General features: G+C 34.5%; 1 protein-coding gene across 4 annotated transcripts in view; it reads right to left on the reverse strand.

Annotated features, from left to right (window-relative positions):
• PIAS2 (protein inhibitor of activated STAT 2) overlaps window positions 1-20,246 on the reverse strand; it is a 73,270-nt gene that overhangs the window by 31,694 nt on the left and 21,330 nt on the right. For 3 of the 4 annotated variants that reach the window (XM_027869015.1, XM_027869014.1, XM_027869017.1), the window contains exons 2-6: window positions 19,034-19,508; window positions 12,860-12,944; window positions 5,959-6,009; window positions 5,756-5,846; window positions 3,003-3,137 (exon numbers count right to left, since the gene is read on the reverse strand). In XM_027869015.1, coding sequence (XP_027724816.1) covers window positions 3,003-3,137; window positions 5,756-5,846; window positions 5,959-6,009; window positions 12,860-12,944; window positions 19,034-19,508 — 837 coding nt within the window. The remainder of the gene's footprint in view (window positions 1-3,002; window positions 3,138-5,755; window positions 5,847-5,958; window positions 6,010-12,859; window positions 12,945-19,033; window positions 19,509-20,246) is intronic. The other variant, XM_027869016.1, reaches the window with a different exon arrangement.

Consider the following 20,246-nt stretch of genomic DNA (forward strand, 5'->3'; position numbering starts at 1 on the left):
TACATGTTCAAAGTTAGTCTTCCATGAAACCATGACAACTCAGGCCAAAAAAAAAAGAAGAAAAAAAGAAAATAAAAAACAACTCTTTCAGAGGAACTGAGATCTCAATCACAGATATTTCATATTCAATTGCCAACATACCCATTAAAGGCAACATGTTCTAAACTGGGACCACTAATCCATATATAATGATCCTTGTGAGCTGCATAATGATTTAGTTTTAAAATGCAGTATTATTGGTGTTTTATTGTCTTTTTATTTATTCTGCTAAATATTTCCCAATTACATTTTGATCTGGTTCAGGAGGCACTCAGGAGTCCTGTCGGCTGCATTTATCTCTGGGTCACATGTTTGACACATCTGGTATATGGTATTAAGTAAGTCGGGAATTCCAAGTTCTAATTCTGATCACAGACTATCTGCGACACGGCCACGGGCATATCATTTAACTAACTTGATCTTGGCTTCCTCATGAGGAATGAAGGGATAAACAATTCCTCCCTTTGAGGAAGAGGTGGTAGACCAAGCACAGGTTAAAACAGGAAGAAGCAGTGGGGAATATAACTATGCACCAAAAAATAACTTTGTAGAATTTGGTTAGCCTGAGGTCTGCATAGAGAATTCTCACTCATAAGGGTAAAAAGATAACAAGTAAATACACATAAATGATAAACAGCAGACTTCCTTTTTCTTTTAAAAATCAACTTTCATATATACAGGGTATCCCAAAAGTTTTAGACTTTGGGGATATCCTACATAATGTGTGTATTACATATATCTACACACACATATATATACATATATTATTACATAAAGAAAATCCACTGATATCACAAACAAAAGGTCAAATTTTGGAAACAAAGACAATTAACAAGTTGTCACAAAGGTTAAATAATAAAGACCAAGCAATACTTTCCTATTTCTATTACAGAACTGTGAGCCTTTCCAAAAATTATGTTCTATACAGTTAGGTTTTTTGTTTTTGCATAAATTCTTAAGTATTAAGTAACTGATCATGAATATTATGCTGGTTTTATTATATGCTTAAAGAGAAAAGTAAGTTGCTTATCATACAGATTCAGGACTACACAGAAATATTCATTTATTTGATGGTGAAGTTCTGAATAAAGAAAAATCTGACTATACTTAAAAGCTCAGTTTTTTAACATAATATTTTACATAAAATTTTACATAAATTTTTTACATAATACTTACATAATATTTTTACATGTTCTGTTCTTTGTATCTTGAAATGTTTGTTGACTGATGAATGTTAAAAGTTCACAATAATTAAAATTTTAAAAATAAACTGACCATTTGATAACACTGGTTCTTTTAAAGGATTAATTTCACAATTGGTCTTGAAGACACAGTTTTATTTATCATTAATCCTGGTAATGAGCAAGAGCAGAAATTTACAAATGGAAGTGAAGGGAGAAAGGGAATGTACAGTTTAAGAAAATACATAATGATATTCTAATAGTATAGTGATTAAATACTAAGAGTATATTTTTTTACTGCCATCTCTGATACTGTCATATCCCTGGGAAAAAAATTCTTCAACAAAGGTACCACAATTTCTCCATCTGTAAAATGGGAACCCCACTCTCCTTGTCTCACTATAAGTTCAGAGAGCACAGTATTATTCAAGTTAATTCTAAAATGTAAATCCTAAGGGGCAGCTAGGTGGCACAGTGGATAGAGCACAGGTCCTGGAGTTAAGAGGAGCTGAGTTCAAATCCGGCCACAGACACATAACACTTACTACCTGTATGACTCTGGGCAAGTCACTTAAACCCAACTGCCTCACAAAAAAAAAAAAAAGAAACTCCTAAATCCTAAACATCAGTTTCAAGGAAATGAGGTTAAGATTGTAATGCTGGCTGGGATAGCAAAGAATCAGTACCTCTGGCCAGTATCATCTACTTAAAGAAATGACACTCTGGGTAAACGTGCTCCTAAATGATATCCTCTAATGTCATGTTTTAAATGTGTCAAGATACCTAGTAGTCTGAAGAAGTGATAAAAACAATTATTTCTAATTACCTTTTAGTTGTGATTTAACACATGTGCAATGTTTTCCCCACTAAGGGCCAATTTATCTTTTTAAAACTTTGATACTTTTCATAAAAATATAACAAGTTCCTGCAAAAGCTTACAATTTACTATAGACAGTTATGTTTTTTATTTAAAGCACAAGCTATAATTGTAGCTCATTTTACTTAAGGAACATCAAAAATGAATATAATTTCTTCTTAGCAAGCAGAGTCAGACACTCAAGAAGTATTACCTCTGAGTACAGGAAAATAAAATAATTGAAACCACCTAGTTAACTGTTCAATAACTATCATACTGACCCTCAAAGATAGCAACATGGGATATTTAGTGGATAGTCAGTCAGTCTCAGTCAGAAAATGCCAAGTCAGGAAGAGCTGGTTCAAGTCTCATTAAAGACACTTATTGGCTATGCGACCCTGGGCAAATCATCTAACCTCCCAGTACTCTACGCTAAGACTGTAAGTTGCAGATCTGCATTAGTAGACAGTTTCCAAAATCAAAACCCTCTATGCCAGTGGACCCCTGGGAATCCCTAAAACCCCCTTTACAGAGTCTTTAAAGGTCAAAATTAGTTTCATAATAATACTAAGAGATGTTATGAACCTATTAAAATACTTCTCCCTTTTCCAACTATTCATCTGTGTAAAATCAGATTTTCTTCATATTCTTCAATATTATAACAGATAAAATGCAGAAGCAGAGGAGAATCAAGCTGTCTTCAAGTAAGCCAGACATTAAAAAGATTTGCAAAAATATGCAAAACAATGTCACTCTTCTCACTATTGGGGGGGGAATCGTTAGTTTTCATTAAAAATGTTATTTATGTTAACATGTAATTGATTTATTACTGCTTTTTAAAAAGGATCCTGAGTTCAAAAAGTTTGAGAACTGCTACCCTACACCAATAAACTCACAGGTCTGGATAAAACAAAGAAAAATTTTACCTTTCCAATTTCAGATGCCCATGAAATGGAAATCTGGTTTGGCACAGCAGAAGATAACCTAACTAGAGATGTAATATTTAAGGGGCGCCCCTGGCGTTTCTGTTCAATTCCATTTTTGGGAGGTGGTGCATATCCCTGCAATAATGAGAAAAATAAATTGAATTCTCTGGGGAAAAAAAGTATCCTTTCTTAACTATTAAAGTATGCTTCAAGAAGGTCCTCATTAGCTAACAAAAATGAATAGCTAAAATTTATAAATTCCTTTTTCAAAGTGAAATATAAATGGAGGAAAGAAGAGAAATTAGAGATTCCCCCTTTTCCAACATACACTTCTGTTCTTCCATGGTTCTTGTCACAAAGGTAATTAACTGGTTTAATGTCGAGGATGTGGCAGGTAGATATGACAGGAAATAAAGAGGATATTGAAAGGTGAAAAAAAACCAACACAGCAGCTATTCATTACATGCATATAAAGAAAAAGAACCAAATTTTCCTTTAAAGTACTGGATATGAAATGAAAAACAGGTAAAAATGTATCAATGGATGTGTTTTTATCATATAAATTTCATGTGGAGCTATAAAATTTAGCCACACACCATTAAGGTTAACTCTCTGAAGAAAAATTGGGTTTCTATTATACCCTTCCACCCCTAAGTCTATCCAAGACGTTTTAGCCTCTAATAATCATATTGAAAACACCTTCTTTCTTCTAGTAGGTGTGTCACTTCATCCAAATACTTCAAGCTAACGTCTTCAAAATGTGTTCACAGATCAAGACCTTAACATAACTTTGTCTGAGTTGTGAAATAGGAAACAACCTTATTAAAAAAAAAAAAAAAAGAAGTCCAGGCAGCTTCCCGCTTAAAAGAAAAATCAAGAGCATAACTTTTGAATCCTACGTTCCCTGAAAGAACCCAAGACAGCATGTCTGAGGAGGAGGGGTAGCGCAGGGGAAGAGGAACTGTTTGAAAGAAGCTAGCTTCTCTTCCTCTGTGCACAAGTTTTATGATTGTGAGATTGGCACAACAGTCTAATTATTGCCCACCAATGCTCAATCCCAGTCTGCTGCAAGTACAAAAGAAAATATATTAAATGGGTCATCCTCTCTGCCTTGACTTCCTGACAGTGATTGAGTGAGTAGAGGAGGGAAGGTTTACTGCTATGAAGACTGTAGTCTTTAAAAAATAAGTCATGAATTTGGGCCACTCCAGCACATATCTAACAATAAGAACTCCACTCCCAAAGGAATAATTGCCTCTGATGCTATCATTTTATTTAACGTGGTTTTACATGGAACCAATGAATAACGCTGAGTTGGATGAGCCTATAGTCAGCTCCTGGCCAAGCATGCAACTTATAGGAGCCCTCATAAGAAGCTCTCAAGGGTTAGGTCACATGTGGCCTTCTAGGTCCTTGGGTGCGACCCTTTGACTGAGTCCAAGTTTTACAGAACAGATCCTTTAATTAAGGGGATTTGTTGTGTGAAGTTGGGATTCAGGCAAAGGGCCACACTTGAGGACCTAGAGGGACACATGTGGCCGCAAGGCCACAAGTTCCCCACCCCATGACCTACTTAATGCCTAAGAGGCCTCCTAAGGAAGAAATTTACCAGTTTCCATAGACTTAAGGTAAGAGTTATCAAAGCCACTAATAACTAGGAAGAAGAACGTTCATTGATGATAATGGAAAAGTAATGGACAAAGAAATGAGAGCCTAGATTAGAGTAAAAAAGTTAAAACAAATACTTCGAAGCTCAACTCACGTATCAGGCCTTCCTTGAAAACTCCCCTACCTGCCTTAGATCTGATCTCAGAATATTTTGTATTCCCTTTAAGCATTTATCACATTCCAGTTTGTACTCTATTTAACTACCTAACCTTTTAGATTACAAATTCCTTGAAGAGAACAATCATTTTTTCATTTACTTTATCTTTCCCAATGCTTCACATAATATATACTGTATCACAGCAGACAGACTTGATGAATGTTTCTTGAATGAATGAATAAGTATTTGATTTGGGTAAAGAATACTAACTTGTCAATATCATTTTATTTATTTTATAGGTAGCAAAAAACACTTAACAAACACAGAAACAGATTTATTATGTCTGGAAGTAAATGTCACATATGGATATCCATCCATAGATAAAAATGTGCTCATAAAAGACTCTGGGGAAAAAAATTCACATATAAATGATGTAGGATAGCATAAGATAATATTATTTATTTCTAAATACCGTAAAAATAAAATGCCACACTGACTGAAATATAGATCACCTCTCTAGGGACAGACAAAGAAATCTATTTGAAAAGAAAAAGGCACACAAGTATCCCAAAATGATAATTTTAAGTACTGAGATTTAGAAAAATCTGATTTTAGGAAAAAGTATCATCTATATTTGCATGATCTGTTAATTTCTACCAATGAGGTTCACATGAATTAAATTCAAGAAGACATTTCACAAATCAGAAAGAATAAATGATTGGAGTTACGTTTGCAATTAAAACTTTGGAAAGAAAAATCTGTATACTAAAAAGCTTTTTTCATTCCATATGATCCTATGAATATTAACTTCATTCATGGTCACCCTGATCAAAATTTGATCACAGTGAAATGCTGCTTAAACCTATTTCATAATTTTTGCCCATGTTGTCATCTTTTCCATCTAATCACATGTATTTTTTTTTTAACACAGATTACATAAATCTAAGAAACAAAGAAACAAAACAGGAATCTGAATACTCCAACTTACTGGCAACGGAAACAGCTTCCCATTTACTTTTATGCACAGACTATTGGGATAATTATCCTCTTGAGGACAGCTAGTCTCTGCTAGGCACAATCTGTATTAAAAGAGAAATCATTCTTTAAAAGTGTAATCAAACACTTAAAACAGGCCTGCAAAATGATATTTTAGCCAGTGTAAAAATATTGATTTAACAATATCAAAATCACCTTAGTTGTACTTGGACAGTGTAATCTCTTCTACCACCTGGCAAAAAATCCCTGTTGGAAAGAAAGAACCTTGGTTAAGGAAGTACAGTTGGTTTTTCCCACAGAATATTTCTTATATTAAAAACTTTTAACAAACAGCATATTCCTCCAATGACATTTTCATTCTCTCTCACAGCCTCATTAGCCAAATAATCTATAACCAATCCACTATAATCAAAACAGCTTCATTTACTTGGAAATTTGAAAGACATTTTAATTACAGCAGTGGACACTCAAGGACATTTAATAGTGATCAATATTCAAGGAAACCCCTTGGTTTCATAAAAATCTCTTATTTAGCATTTCCGAAATACCCATTTGCTCTATTGCCACAGAATGCATTGTTAACACCAAAAAAGTGTGTTGTTGGTTCACAGACAACTGTACATGACAATGTGGATTAATCAAAACAAATCGATCACCATTCTTGGAAAATCCAAGTCAAAAGCAAATGTCCTAAGGATGATGGCCCAGTTGCTTCATCTTATATTAAAACTAAGTGGCCAAGTAATGTAGTTTCTAGATGGAAGCCTGATGCAGCCCTAGATAATCATGAATAATAATGAATTCCTGGGCCATTACCACAGCTACCGTCAACTCTACTGGATCCTCTTTACCAACATGGAAAAAATGTTAAGTAATCTTCTGCTCAGAAATCTTAAGTATTCCAATCCATTTAAGTGAGTCTTCTTAATACTCCCCAAATAACTCATAATTGTTCCTACCTTCATACTTTTACACAAACTATTTCTCCTGACAATAATGCATGATGATATGATTATCCAAATATTTCCTATTCTTCAATACTCATCTAGAGCCAACACTGATTATCCTCCTTTCCTAACCACTCATACCATCGTCTGTTCTTTATACTTTATACAGTGAAGTTATTTTATACAGTGAAGTTCTTTATACAGTAAAGTGTAAGTCATACATACAAGACCTTACGACCTTTATTATGTCTGGAAGTAAATGTCACATATGGATATCCATCCATAGATAAGAATGTGCTCATAAAAGACTCTGGGGAAAAAAATTCACATATAAATGATGTAGGATAGCATAAGATAATATTATTTATTTCTAAATACTGTAAAAATAAAATGCCACACTGACTGAAATATAGATCACCTCTCTAGGGACAGACAAAGAAACCTATTTGAAAGGAAAAAGGCACACAAGTATCCCAAAATAATAATTTTAAGTACTGAGATTTAGAAAAATCTGATTTTAGGAAAAAGTATCATCTATATTTGCATGATCTGTTAATCTCTAGTTTTTATCTGTGTAGTGTATTAATTCTTGTTCTCCCAACAATAATGGGAATTCTAAGGGCAAGACAAGTCATATATTTCAATTTTATCTAGCAGTATGCTCCTGAGCACAGACTAGGTGTTAAATAAAATACTGAAAATGAACCAGGGCAAAAAGCCCAGCTGTCATCAACTCGCTATACATGGCACATACATAATCAAGGAAGTAGTAGTAATGAAATAACAAGATCCTTAACAATATATCCTTAACAATAATAAAACCAAGAGTTTTATAAAATATTTTTTGTCAGGGCAGCTAGGTGGCACAGTGGGCAGAGCACTGGCCCTGAAGTCTGGAAGACCTGAGTTCAAATCCAGCCTCAGACACTTGACACTGACTAGCTATGTGACCTTGGGCAAGTCACTTAACCCACTGCCTAGCCAAAAAAATATATATATTTTTGTAAAAAAAAAAAAAAATTTTTTTAATACTTGGAGAACTTTCTATTAGTTAATACTCAGGGAATTTTATTTCTATTTCTATTCATATAAGTCAAATCCAGAAGCATTTATTAAATGGTTAATGCCTGCCATATACCATGCTAAGCCCTGGGGATACAAAAAAAGGCACAAAGTTCCAGTTTTCAAGGAGCTTACAATGTAATGTGGGAAGGAGACACTATGCAAAGAACTATGTAAAGACAAACTATACACAAGATAAAACTGGAAATAATTTCAGAAGGAAGGCACTAAAGAAGGCGGAGGACAGTTTCTTGCAAAAGTGAGATTTTAGCTGAGACTTCAAGAAAGTCTCTCAAACTACTTTAATTTACAAAGTGAAGTCATTTATTTGCTTCTTGCCACAACAGTCCTAAGAAGCTGATGATATCTTAGACCAGTGAGTTCTTAAACTGGGGTCCATGAATTACTTTAGAAACAACAACAACAAAAACCAACTCACAACAATTTCAATATAATTGGTTTCCTCTGTTAAGATGACGATTTTGTTATACATTTAAAAATAATATTCTGAGAAAGGATCATAAGCTTCACCAGACTGCCAAAGGGATCCACGATTTAACAATTAAAAAAAAAAAAGAGGGAAAGACTTCTTGCTTAGACAGAGGTAAGTATTCAACTATAATCAAAGAAAGATTTAAATAGGATTGCATGTGAATTGTTCTGCTTATCCTGCAACACTGGATTAATAATTAGAAGTATAAAAGCCCCTCATATTTGGCTATACTGATAGTAATAAATAAATAGTTGCTTAATTTGAAAATACACTTAAAAAACTTACCAAAAATAAAATATAGGCTATGGAAAATCTCACCATTTGCCCTTATGTAGCAAAAATTTTCTACTGAATAAGAAGAGATTATGACACTTCGTACACCAGGGTCTCAAGGATTCTGTGTTAAAAATATACATGTAAGTCTTACATATTTTCAGTGGTCACAAATTGAAGTCTTAGAAGTTTCCCTGGGGAAGAAGATTACCTTTAAGATCCAAATGACTATAAATTCCTGAATGAGAAGTGTGAAAAAATGAATCAGACCGGAAGAAGACAGACCCTTATCTTGGTCAGGTGGTTCTACAATGATGAGGGGAAGAGTTGAGAAGAGCTAAAGAGTGCCTGTTAGAAAAATAAAGGCATATGAGCATATAAGGGGAACAGACCGAAGATGAGAGGATATATAGCTGGTCCTAAGTAACAAGACCTCTAGAGACCCTGTAACACAACCCATAAAGACACCAAGACTGCTCAGGCAGAGATCAAAGATACAAAAGTTGACTTTGATAAGAGTCTTGGGGAACATTAAACTAGACCAAAAGTCAAGTAGGGTTATACTGAAGGCACAATCCTAAAATTAAGAACCTTACTGTTCCAAGATGAAAGGGAAGCTCAAGACTACAGCCAGTTCTGGGACTTAAAGGTAAAAGCTGGGTAGATTAGCCAGAAGCACCCTAAACCCAAGGATCAGACTGTAGGGGAAGGAATTGAAGACTAAATGAGAATCATGACACGAAAAGCCTAGGAAGGAAGTGTTAGGTTCTTGACCTGAACAAAACTGGGGAACGTGAAGAGAAGAATCACTTATGATATTCTCTCAGCTGTAGAGTCTACACCCCCAAATTCCCTCACATTAAAGTAAAATGTAATTGTGAACCTAAAACAACTGTGCATTGAATTAAAGAGGAGAGGAAAAAGAAATCCTGCTAAACTTAGGAAGCAAGACTTTTGGAAAAGCCCAGGGCCCAAGGGCTAATTGAAAAAAAAGAAAAAGAAATCTTACTTCTTTCGATGCTTGGATAGTGCTTTTCGAAATTATACCCTGATTTTGTCATACTTTACAATAAACATAGGTTTGTTTTTGAATTTTCTAAGGCCATGAATAAGAAATGTTTTATCTTAGCTTCAGAGTGGGGAGGGAGGCACCTTATTTTGCATATGCAAAGTACCTAAAACTATCAAGTTGATCTGCAAATTAATCTGTCCTATCCTTTTGCACCATTAAATAGATATGTCCAATGAATCCCTTGGAAAATTCCCACCAGCCATACTCTAGGTAAAGTAAATATTGACTTCCCAAATCTTTACAATAATACTGCAAGTAGGGTACCTACTACTAGTCTGTTTCCTTTCACATAATCACAGAATGTTAGAGCTAAAAGGATTTTTACAGATTATCTAGTCTAACACTAATTTTAGTGGTAAACTATACTTGGCACTGATTGTCACAAGCAAGTCATGCTAAATAAATACCTGTGGAAGGCAACCCAGCAAATCCAAAAAAATTAAACTTAGAAATTCAGGGGAGTTGCCTCAAAAATGTGTCCTTTAGAATAACCATCTTACTTCTACCCTTTTAAAATTTCCCTATGGTAAAAAAATATAAAGGTAAGATGTCAAACGTGTATCTTTTTTTTTTTTGAGGCAAATAGTAATGTCAATTCTCCAAGGAGAGGCCCTATTGATAAATGGATAGAAATAAAATTTGTAGATAATACAAATACTTCTTTTTAGCCATTAGCCTGAATCTCTTTCCCTGACCAAAGCTGCTATCAGGGTAGCCAAGTGAACTGATTTTAGGTTCATCCTCTTGTCCTAGCTCTGGGATGTGCTAAGCAGAAATGAAATGGCTTGCAAGAATGCAAAAAAAAAAAAAAAAAGAAAGAAAAGAAAAAGAAAAGAAAAGAAAAGTTAAAGTACCCAAATATTATAAACCTTTGAATGATGAAGATTTTGTTGGGCTGGTGTAAACAAAATGGAAAGTCACTTGGGGAATGTGAAGTAAGGATTTTTTAAGGGTTAAGCTTTTTTGTCATTTATTTTGAAGAATAAGCTATCACCCAGATTAATTTAACAGTCTCTACACAATTCCCTGCCTCTGGCTTCTCCTTCCTTTTATTAATCATGATGGCCAGATTACTCCTATACACCAGTAACTTTACTGTGGTAGGAGGTCCTGTCACCAAACTTAAATGCTTTAGCAAGCAATCTTCACAAGTAGCTGCAGCCAAAATATTTATTGATTGTGAACAACCTTCTGGGGATGAGCCTTACCAAATTAAGCAGGTCCTCAGATAACAAACACCCAGTCCCATTGCTGTGTTGTTCAGCTTGCACTGAACTGGTATGGCACTGATCCATATCAAGATGGATCAATGAAATAGGACTTTAGGGGAGAAACAGCTAGAACAATTATTCCAAAACACTACTCAGAAATCTTCAATGACACGGAACAAAATCCAAATTTCAAATTAACAAGCTTTAATCAAGCATCTATTAAGAGCTTGGCATTAAATCAGCAATGAGAATAGGAATACAAATACAAAGACAAAGACAAAACAGTCACGGCCCTCAAGGAGGTTTGATCCTATTACGTCAGGCATTCAGAGCTCTTCACACTCTGGTCTTAATTTCTCCCATTGTTCCCCTTTACATGAATGGTCTACAATCCTTGAAAAACACATGCTCAAAACCTACACTCAGTTTCACCTTCTGAGGATGCTTAGCAGCTTTATTTCTGCTTAAATAGTATTTTGCTTTAAAGCCCAAGTAAAATAATACCCTCTGTGAAAGCTTTCCAATCCGTCACAAGTCATAGCGATCTCCACCTCCACTGAAAACCCAGCCCACTTAATATTGACAGTCCTTATTTGACATCTGTCATATGAGAGTTTATATTCTTAGTTAACTTTTTATGTAAAAATATACATGAGGTCTCCACAAATTATCTATGTTGCATTACTTTTTTATTTATTTTGTTAAAATTTAAAACCTACTACAGAGTTTTCTAATGGGAAGAAGAGTGGAGGAGACACACAGATGGAAGGGGGATACTTCAATATGAACTACCAGACTGATACCAGGATTATATTAACTGTGATGGAAAACTCAAAATGCTAAATCATTTAACCTCCCTAGGCCTCAGTGTCCTTATCTGTAAAATGAATAGGTTAGACAGGGAACTGAGTCCCTTCGAGTTCTAGATCAATGATCCTATAATGTAAAATTCTGTTAACACCCAATGTATCATTTTCCTTATTCTATGAAATTGAAAGGTTTTTCAATAATGAAAATTAATTTTAATGTCTTATAGCTAGTAAAGAGTCAAATGCTATCATAACACTACCAGATGCAATCCATCAAGAGACAAGCTAGCCATAGGCACCATTTCATTAGCTTTTATTGAGCCCCCTATCTTCAACAGGTAGAAAATTAAATTCTTTGTGGAATTTGGACAATATTTAGAAGTAATGTGGATGCTGAAAACATCTGGAGTAGAGGGGGAAAAAATACTTAGATACAATATATATAATACATAGTTATATATAATATATATATTTATATTATAATTATATGTATATTATTATAGATACTCTATACTAAACTCTTTAAAAACTTTTGTTTTTTCCTTCTAGTTATAAATATTTTTTAAAAAAGTTTTAATATTAGAAAATTCATTTTAATATCTAGCAAAGAAACAAATTTTTTTATATCTGTGCTATGAAACTACTTCTGTATTTGTAATCACAGGAAAGTCATTTAACCTTTGAGTAACTTACTTTTCTCATTCTAAGTCTTTAAAAAGGCTACAATCTATGTGAATCTCTATGAATGTTATAACGCAACATCAGTGACATTGATAATTTAAAAAAACAACCTAACAGTATATTCTCCAGATTTCCCTTGCTCACTTTTTATATCCATTTAATTTTACTTACTATTTAAAAAGCTGTTTCTACTTTAAGCACCTACTATTTTTGTAATGATCAGTTACTTTCAAGTTTGTTTCCTACTTACTCTTTGGGCAATTTCTGTTAATCTCTCAAATTTTCTCTTTATTATATTTCTATTAACCAGGTCACTGAAATCACTGGCATCATCATCATAATAATAATAATAACACAAAATCACAGCGTTTTATTTATTGGGTCTTGGGCATAAAAAAGAAATTCTTCTGTGTACCAACACCTCCAAATTTATTTACAAACATATATAAACTAGTCATCTGGCTAACAATAAGGGAATTTTAGTATGCTATCTCTAAAGAGAAAAGAGCCCCACACCCACTGAAACATATTTCAAACCCTCCTCTTACCTGGAAATGCATATTTCTCTTACTTGTTGAGGTGTCAATGCAAAAATAAAAAACTTCTCTTGAAATCTCTGAATACTGCTCTGAACTGGAGAGAAAAAAATACAATGAAAGACGACCTTTCAATAAAATTCTGAGAATATAAAAGCCAATAATAGCCAGACAGTGTAGTACCTACAAAATTCTTAGATTATTTATTACTGAAACACACTAATAAAGAAGTGGCCAGAACGAATGCAACTTATGGCGGGAAAATAAAGGTGGAAGTCTTTGAAAAAGTGTTTGCAAGAAATTTAGCATTCAGTTATTCCTCATCTTTAAAGAACAGAACAAAGTACAATTACAATATCCATAATATAGACTCCTTCAAGGTAATAATATTTCATCTCTAACTATAGTGTCATCTAATGAAAATTGCCATGTTATCATACAACAAAGCTGGCAGGAAACAAACGATCTCATATATAAGAATTCTATTCATTAGGAGATTTCGCTGGTGCCTTATATTCAATTGTATTTTGCTGGGAAAAAAAATTGAAAGATAAACCCCCCCTGAATCCCATTACGTAGTTATTAAAATGTACAACAAACCAGTAGCAAGACCTGAACTATTATTTCAATGTCAAAAGTGAAAGATTGATCAGAGATGCTATACTTTTTGATAAAGCCATGGATATTACTGAAGACTTGGAGTCTGTTTTAGGATTCCAAGAACTGCTTCCAAAGAAGCATTTTATTTCAGCTAATAAAAAGAGAAAATTCTCAATACAGACGCTACAAAGGACCCAAAGATTGCAAAAACAAAATGCTGCTCTGCAGCTAGATAGCACAGTGGACAAAACACTGGGACTGCAGTCAGTAAGACCCAAGTTCAGATTTGGTCTCTGACTTTTACTGTGTGAACCTCGGGCAAGTCACTTAACCTTGTCAGTCTCAGTTTCTTCAAACGTAAAATGGGTATAATAAAAGCACCTAGGGGTAGCTAGGTGGCACAGTGGATAGAGCACCGGCTCTGAAGTCAGGAGGACCCGAGTTCAAATCCGACCTCAGACTAAGCACTTGACACTTACTAGCTGTGTGTCCCTGGGCAAGTCACTTAACCCCAACTGCCTAAAAAAAAAAAGAAAGAAAGAAAAGAAAAGCACCTACCTCTCCCAAGGTTGTTGTGAGGATCAAATGAGATAGTATCTGTGAAGTGTTCAGCAGCGTATGGCACACAACAGGTACTTATAAATGTTCCCTTCCCTCCCCAAACCCCACCCCCATCCCCACTCTCTCTAGTCCTATGATAGAGCCAAGGAAGGGAAAACTATATGGTAGAGCAGCACATGATGACTACTTCTGTACCCAACATACATGAGTACAGTAAAACAGACATCAGGAATACGTACTTTGCAATCATGAACCAAACTTCATCCTACCAAATCATTCAGCCAGAAGACCTAGGTTGAAATACCACAGAAAACTAGCTGCATAACCCTGGACAAATCACTTCATTGCTCTGCGCCTCAGTTTCTTTTGTAAAATGAGGGGCTTGGATCAATGGCCTTTAAGGTCTATTTAAGTCTCTACGTTTCTCCATAGAGGGAAACTATCATAAAATAGGTCCTATTTTCCCAAAGGTAAAATATTGTAAGTGGGAGTTACATTCTTGAAAACAAGCATTCATCATCATTCAAACACAGATATGACCAAGATTGTTTTTTAATCCCAAGAATACTACTGTAAACTCTTATAGTATTTAAAAGTAATAAAGAAGATATACTTATAACAAGTTCTACAGAACACATATTAATAATACAGGGAACTGAATTCTGGATCTAAGTACCATTATTGGCAAAAGTGCCCTTAAGCAGACAGAACACAGGTCAAAAAAGAACTCTAAGAGAGATGATCCTCGAGTTAAATCATCAGGTGGTATTCATTACCTTGCTCCTTTAAAAAATAGAAATTTCTATCCACCCCTCTCCGCAAAAAAAGTAACTTCTCGGTTATTTCCTCTCCTCCTGTCAATTATGGGCTGCCTCAGTTTCCTCATCTGTGTCTGGAAGACTTGGGTTCAAGTTTTACCTCAACACATATAACACATACTGGTGAAGGTGCCGATCTGCTTTAGTACAGGGAGTTTCCTAACCCAGGAGTTCTCCTAGTGAAATTTCAGGTCCAGATCTACCCTCATATACAAAACATTAAATAATGCACAGCAATTATATGGTAAACTTGACCTAAAACAAATGTTATCCATAAATAAACATACAACATATAATTAACAATATTTGCCTTCTTAAAATTAGGAAGGAATTTTGAAGAATGATAATCATGGTTAAATTTTCTTTCTAAAGAAACCCTCAGAAGTTTGAACAGATGCCCTTTTTTCCCCTCGATATATTTCCTCGTAGCTGTAGAAATTTTGGTGAATTATTCTAATAATATCAGTCCTGGAGAGAGCTTAATAAGGCAACTTCTTCCTCTCAGTAGAGAGGGAAAGAGAGACTATGATTTGAAATATGGTACAGAAAATCTCAGTCAGCTGGCTTTGCCAAATATTTCTCCTTGTTACAAGGAAGGGTTCAATGCAAGGGGGGGGAAGGGAAAATGACCATGGTGTAACACAAAAGGCAACAATAAAACCTAAAACCTAAAATAAAAAATATATCATTTCCTTACAGCAACCAGATTCAAAATGATTCCATTAACCTTGGAGCTGCAGTCAAAGTAGTACCATATATTCACAGAATCATAGATTTATAAGTGGAAGGGGTCTTAGGTTACTAAATCCAATCCCTTAATTTTACATACAAGGAAACTGAGGCCAGCAAGGTGAAGTACCTTGCACAGGCTCATACAGCTAGTGTCTGAGGCCGAATTCAAACCTATGTCTTCCTGTCTCCAACTCTTTTACTCTATTCATTACACCATACAAATGTTTTTCTCCAGTGAAAAAAGCTAAAAAAATTTCTTCAATAGTTAACTCAACAATTTTCCTCTTCACTAACCACCTGCGCGTTATTCAAAATCATGAGGTAGATTTAATAGCCCAATAATGGCTATTGTTCTGTTAAATCATTCTTTTTGTTACCCTCACAGAAAACTATTCTCTCAGGAAAGGCACAGAAACTAATTTACTTACTAGCACAGAAATCTTCAAAATATAGCTCACACATTTATTAAGCTAGGCATTAGTCAGCATCCTTCCTGTAATGCAGAAGAATAATGAACTAAAGACTCAGTACACCTATACTATTCTACCATTTACTGGTGGTATGACAGGATAATTTGCTTAACCTCTGAAAATCAGTCAGTTATGGAATAATAAATTAACATACTAAGGCTGACATGAGTTATTGCTACTATACTACAATTCATCCTACAAACCATAGAACATAATCCTATTAACAAGTCTGATGATGTCACTATCCTCCTATTAAAATCTTTGATGGCTTCTAAAATATAAGTCCAAACTCTTCAGTATTCTTCAAGGCCCAAAAGAAGGGCTCCATCCTGCCTTTTCAGCTTCATCTTTTATTACCTTCCCTTGCCTACACTACAATCTAGCCCATACTGGATTCCTCCTCGAAAACACATCCTGTAATTTCCAGCCCCCATGTACTATCTCCTACTTTTAGAATACAATTTTCACATACTGCCCATACCCCAATCTCTGTCTACTGCCATACTACATAAAATCACCAGAAATGTATTTATGACAGCGCCCTCCCTCCCAACAATGTCATTTGAGTCAAATACTCATTATTCTTCCTATGCACTTAAAACATATTCTAATTCATATTACTGTCTGTCCTATACTAGATTACAAAGTGTTTACTCCCTTTCCCAAAACCTACCACAATTCTAGGAGTAGAAACTTAATAATACTTGATGGATGACTGAAAAATGCAATAATCACATAAAGGCACTTTAAAAACCTTAAAGTTACATAGGAACAGAAGCAATCATTATGGTTGTCTGTGGTTCAAACACTAGTGGAAACTTCACATTACAATGAGAACTATAATACAGGTTTAAAAAAAAAATCTACCCTGAGGTACTGAGATGCACACACACACACACACACACACACACACACACACACACACAGAGTACTCTCAATTTCTTCTGGTTCAGGTATTAAGACAGATAACAGCAAATGTTAATACAAGGTTTCGAACATGAGTTACCATTTGAAGGATGGTACCATTTATAAAAACAATAATAAAGTGAAGTAGGTTTGGGGTAGAGTTCATCCTATAGAACTTTTAATAATTTGTTGAAAGGAAGTGAATTGACTATTATTAAATTTTAAGAGCCAATAAGAAATCCAAGTATTAGAAGACAGTTCTTTTCTTTGGAGAAGTGTGGGACCATGGATGTAGCATTCATTGGCATGTTGGTTTGCTTTTACCAGACTGATTTTTTTTTTTATCTTTCTTTGTAGTGTATATAGATCTAGAGTCTAGGCAGTTCAAGCTGGAGAGGGATTTAGAAGTCATTCTTATAGAAACGAATGCTTAAGCTATGGAAGATAATTAAAACTTAGTGGAACCATATAATACTTAAGTTTATATACCTAATTTCTACTTCAATAGTTCTCAGATTTTGTAAGTCAAAATTTAAACAAAACTTCGAACAGAATTCTAACAGTAAAATCTTTTAAAATTATTTTAAGTGTCTATTACTAATTGTACCAAAAACACAAATTTCTTAAAAACTTTACTTTCTAATTACTTTTATTCTGAATCTAACAACATTATAAATAAGAACGTTTTTTTTTTTGCTAATAAATTGTAAACAACAAGGAAGAGTGGTAGCCTTATGCCATTTTTGCACTTAATGCCATAATAATACAGCTTTTGTTCCTGTTTATCTTGAAAATGCCAATTCACACAAATATATGACTATTTATAGAGGGGAATGACTTATTTATTTAATTTTTGAAATATAAGGAAACTCAAGCAGTTCAAAACTGAATAAGATTTACAATCCTGACTTTTAAAAATAAGTCAAGAGATATTTCTACTAACTGCTAAAAACTCAATGCTCCTCTCTGGTCAGGGCAATCTTATTGCTTGGAGATAAAACCATCTTCATTTCTGTCTCTAGGGCTATACTCATGTTGTTTTCTATATATAAAATGTGATCTCCTTTCCCTTAAACATATCCAAATCCTAGTCATCTTTCAAGGGCTTGCTCAAAAACCTTCCATCCATTACAAAGCTTTCTCCAACAAATATCGTGTACTTTTATGGTGCTTTATTGTTTGTATGCATTTTTTGGCCAAGTCATAAATATCCATGCTTATGTCACTGAAAAGTGATATGTAATGGGCTATTTTAATAATTCTATAAGGTAAAATCATGAGGCCTACTCTAAAATCCTAAGATCCTAAGTGATGCCATTTCATTACATAACATGCTTACTTTTGTAACTATCCTCTTTAAGAAAAAGATAAAGAAAATACTACTCTTACAGTAGGCATGAAGAAGCATAGTCTTCCCCTACCTTTCCCTTCACACTTCTTTCATAATCACTCCTCATTGGAAAATGAAGGGCATTCCAAGAACACATTCATCTTTTCCCTGGACCTTCTGTCTTATTTCTCAGGAGACTCTAGGTCTGGAGTGCTCCTGATCCTACCCTATCTACCTCCTAATTGATCTTATACTCTTCTTGAGTCATACTCACGGTGATCACTGTAAGGCAGGGACACCAAAACTACAGCCAATGTTAACTGCTATAGGCTAGACCAAAAAACTTAAAAACAAACAGGCAACATTCTTCAGAAACAAAAACCATCTTTTTGTCAAACACCTATTAAAAAAATATTACTTAGAAAAAGTTGACCACCACATTCTAGACAAATGTCTTCCAAACTAAGCTATGGTTAATTCAATATGATTTTTATCTGTACAACTGAATGGGTTTCTGGGTCATGGTGGGAAGAAAAAAAAAAGCAAAACCAAAGGTTTTTGCAAAAGGTTGGCAAAATTTGACATTATACAAATAAAACTCAGGTTGGAATGTGATGGCAGCATAATAAAATGAACATTAAGGTAAAAAGCTACAAGTAACCTACATTAATCATTTAATGTAACTCACTTGTGCAGGAACACTAACCCACTTAACAAACAGCTGACAATTTATTCTATTTAATTTCTGACCAAAAGAAATAACACTTACCTAAACTTGTAGGTTTGATAAGAACATCAAGAACATCATAGAAGGGAAGGCTTTTCAGTTGAACATCAGGGTGGACTGGAGGAATTGGGGGAGATGGCTGCTGCATCTCAAATGAAGGCTTAGTATCTTGGAGAAGCACTGAACCAACAGGAGAGGAAGGAGACTGAGGTGTGACCGAAGTAGAAGGCAATGAGTGGATTCCAGCAACAGTCAAGTCGGGTTCCACAGGTGATGAACTACTGTCCAAATTGAAAACTGAAGGTTTTATCGAGGACAAATCAGAAAGACCTTCAATTGTCCGCGGGTAACGCCGTCTATAAAGTTCTCTGATTTTAATCTGAACTGCTGGGCTACAGCCACTCTTCAATAAATGCAAAGCCCTCATCAGGAGGTCATGCTTGCGTCCACTTTTATTACGTCCAGCAAAGCCTAACAATACTTGTAGCTCAGAAACCCGAAAACTAGAAACCATATTCTAAAAAAGAAAAAGGAAAAAAAACACATAAGCAGACAGTCCCTTCTCATGAAAACAAAAATGCTACATACAAAATACAATGTAGCCTGGTTTATCTTCTAGAACATTATTAACCAGCATTTTCCACACACCCACTATCTGCCAATCACTACTTTTATAGTTATTCCAAGGAATTAAAAGATCCTGAAGTACCTCTGAAATCACAGTTGATTCAATTGTATTCCATAAGTTCCAGTATGAAATAATTTTGATGAATAATTTCAACTGACAAACCATAACACCTGATAATCATTCAATAAGCATTTATTAAGTTCTATTATATTATGAACATGCTAGGCAGCAGGGACACAAAATCAAGACCAAAACAGCTCATACCTTCACCAGGCTTATATTCTACCGGAGGAAAAAACTTGTACATAGCTAAGTAAATGCAAAATATATTCAAAGGCTGAACTGAACCTTGAAGAAAGCTAGGGAGGAAGCAATGTAGTCAAGGCATGGGAGGCAGTCTATATAAAGAAAGAGGAGACATGAGATTGAATGCCACATACAGAGAACAGTAAGTAATAACACTGTGAACCAGAATATCTAATTAAACAAACAAAAGACCTCAGACTATTATCGGTATATTAGATATGAAGTTTGCCATCTTAGATTTATTTAGTGGCTACAAAATCTTTCTAATTTAAATATTTATTTCCAAAATTTTCTTAATCATTCACTAATTCTCTGCCAATG

Source organism: Vombatus ursinus, unplaced genomic scaffold (genome assembly GCF_900497805.2).
Source record: "Vombatus ursinus unplaced genomic scaffold, bare-nosed wombat genome assembly UNPS02014791.1, whole genome shotgun sequence".
NCBI lineage: Eukaryota > Metazoa > Chordata > Mammalia > Diprotodontia > Vombatidae > Vombatus > Vombatus ursinus.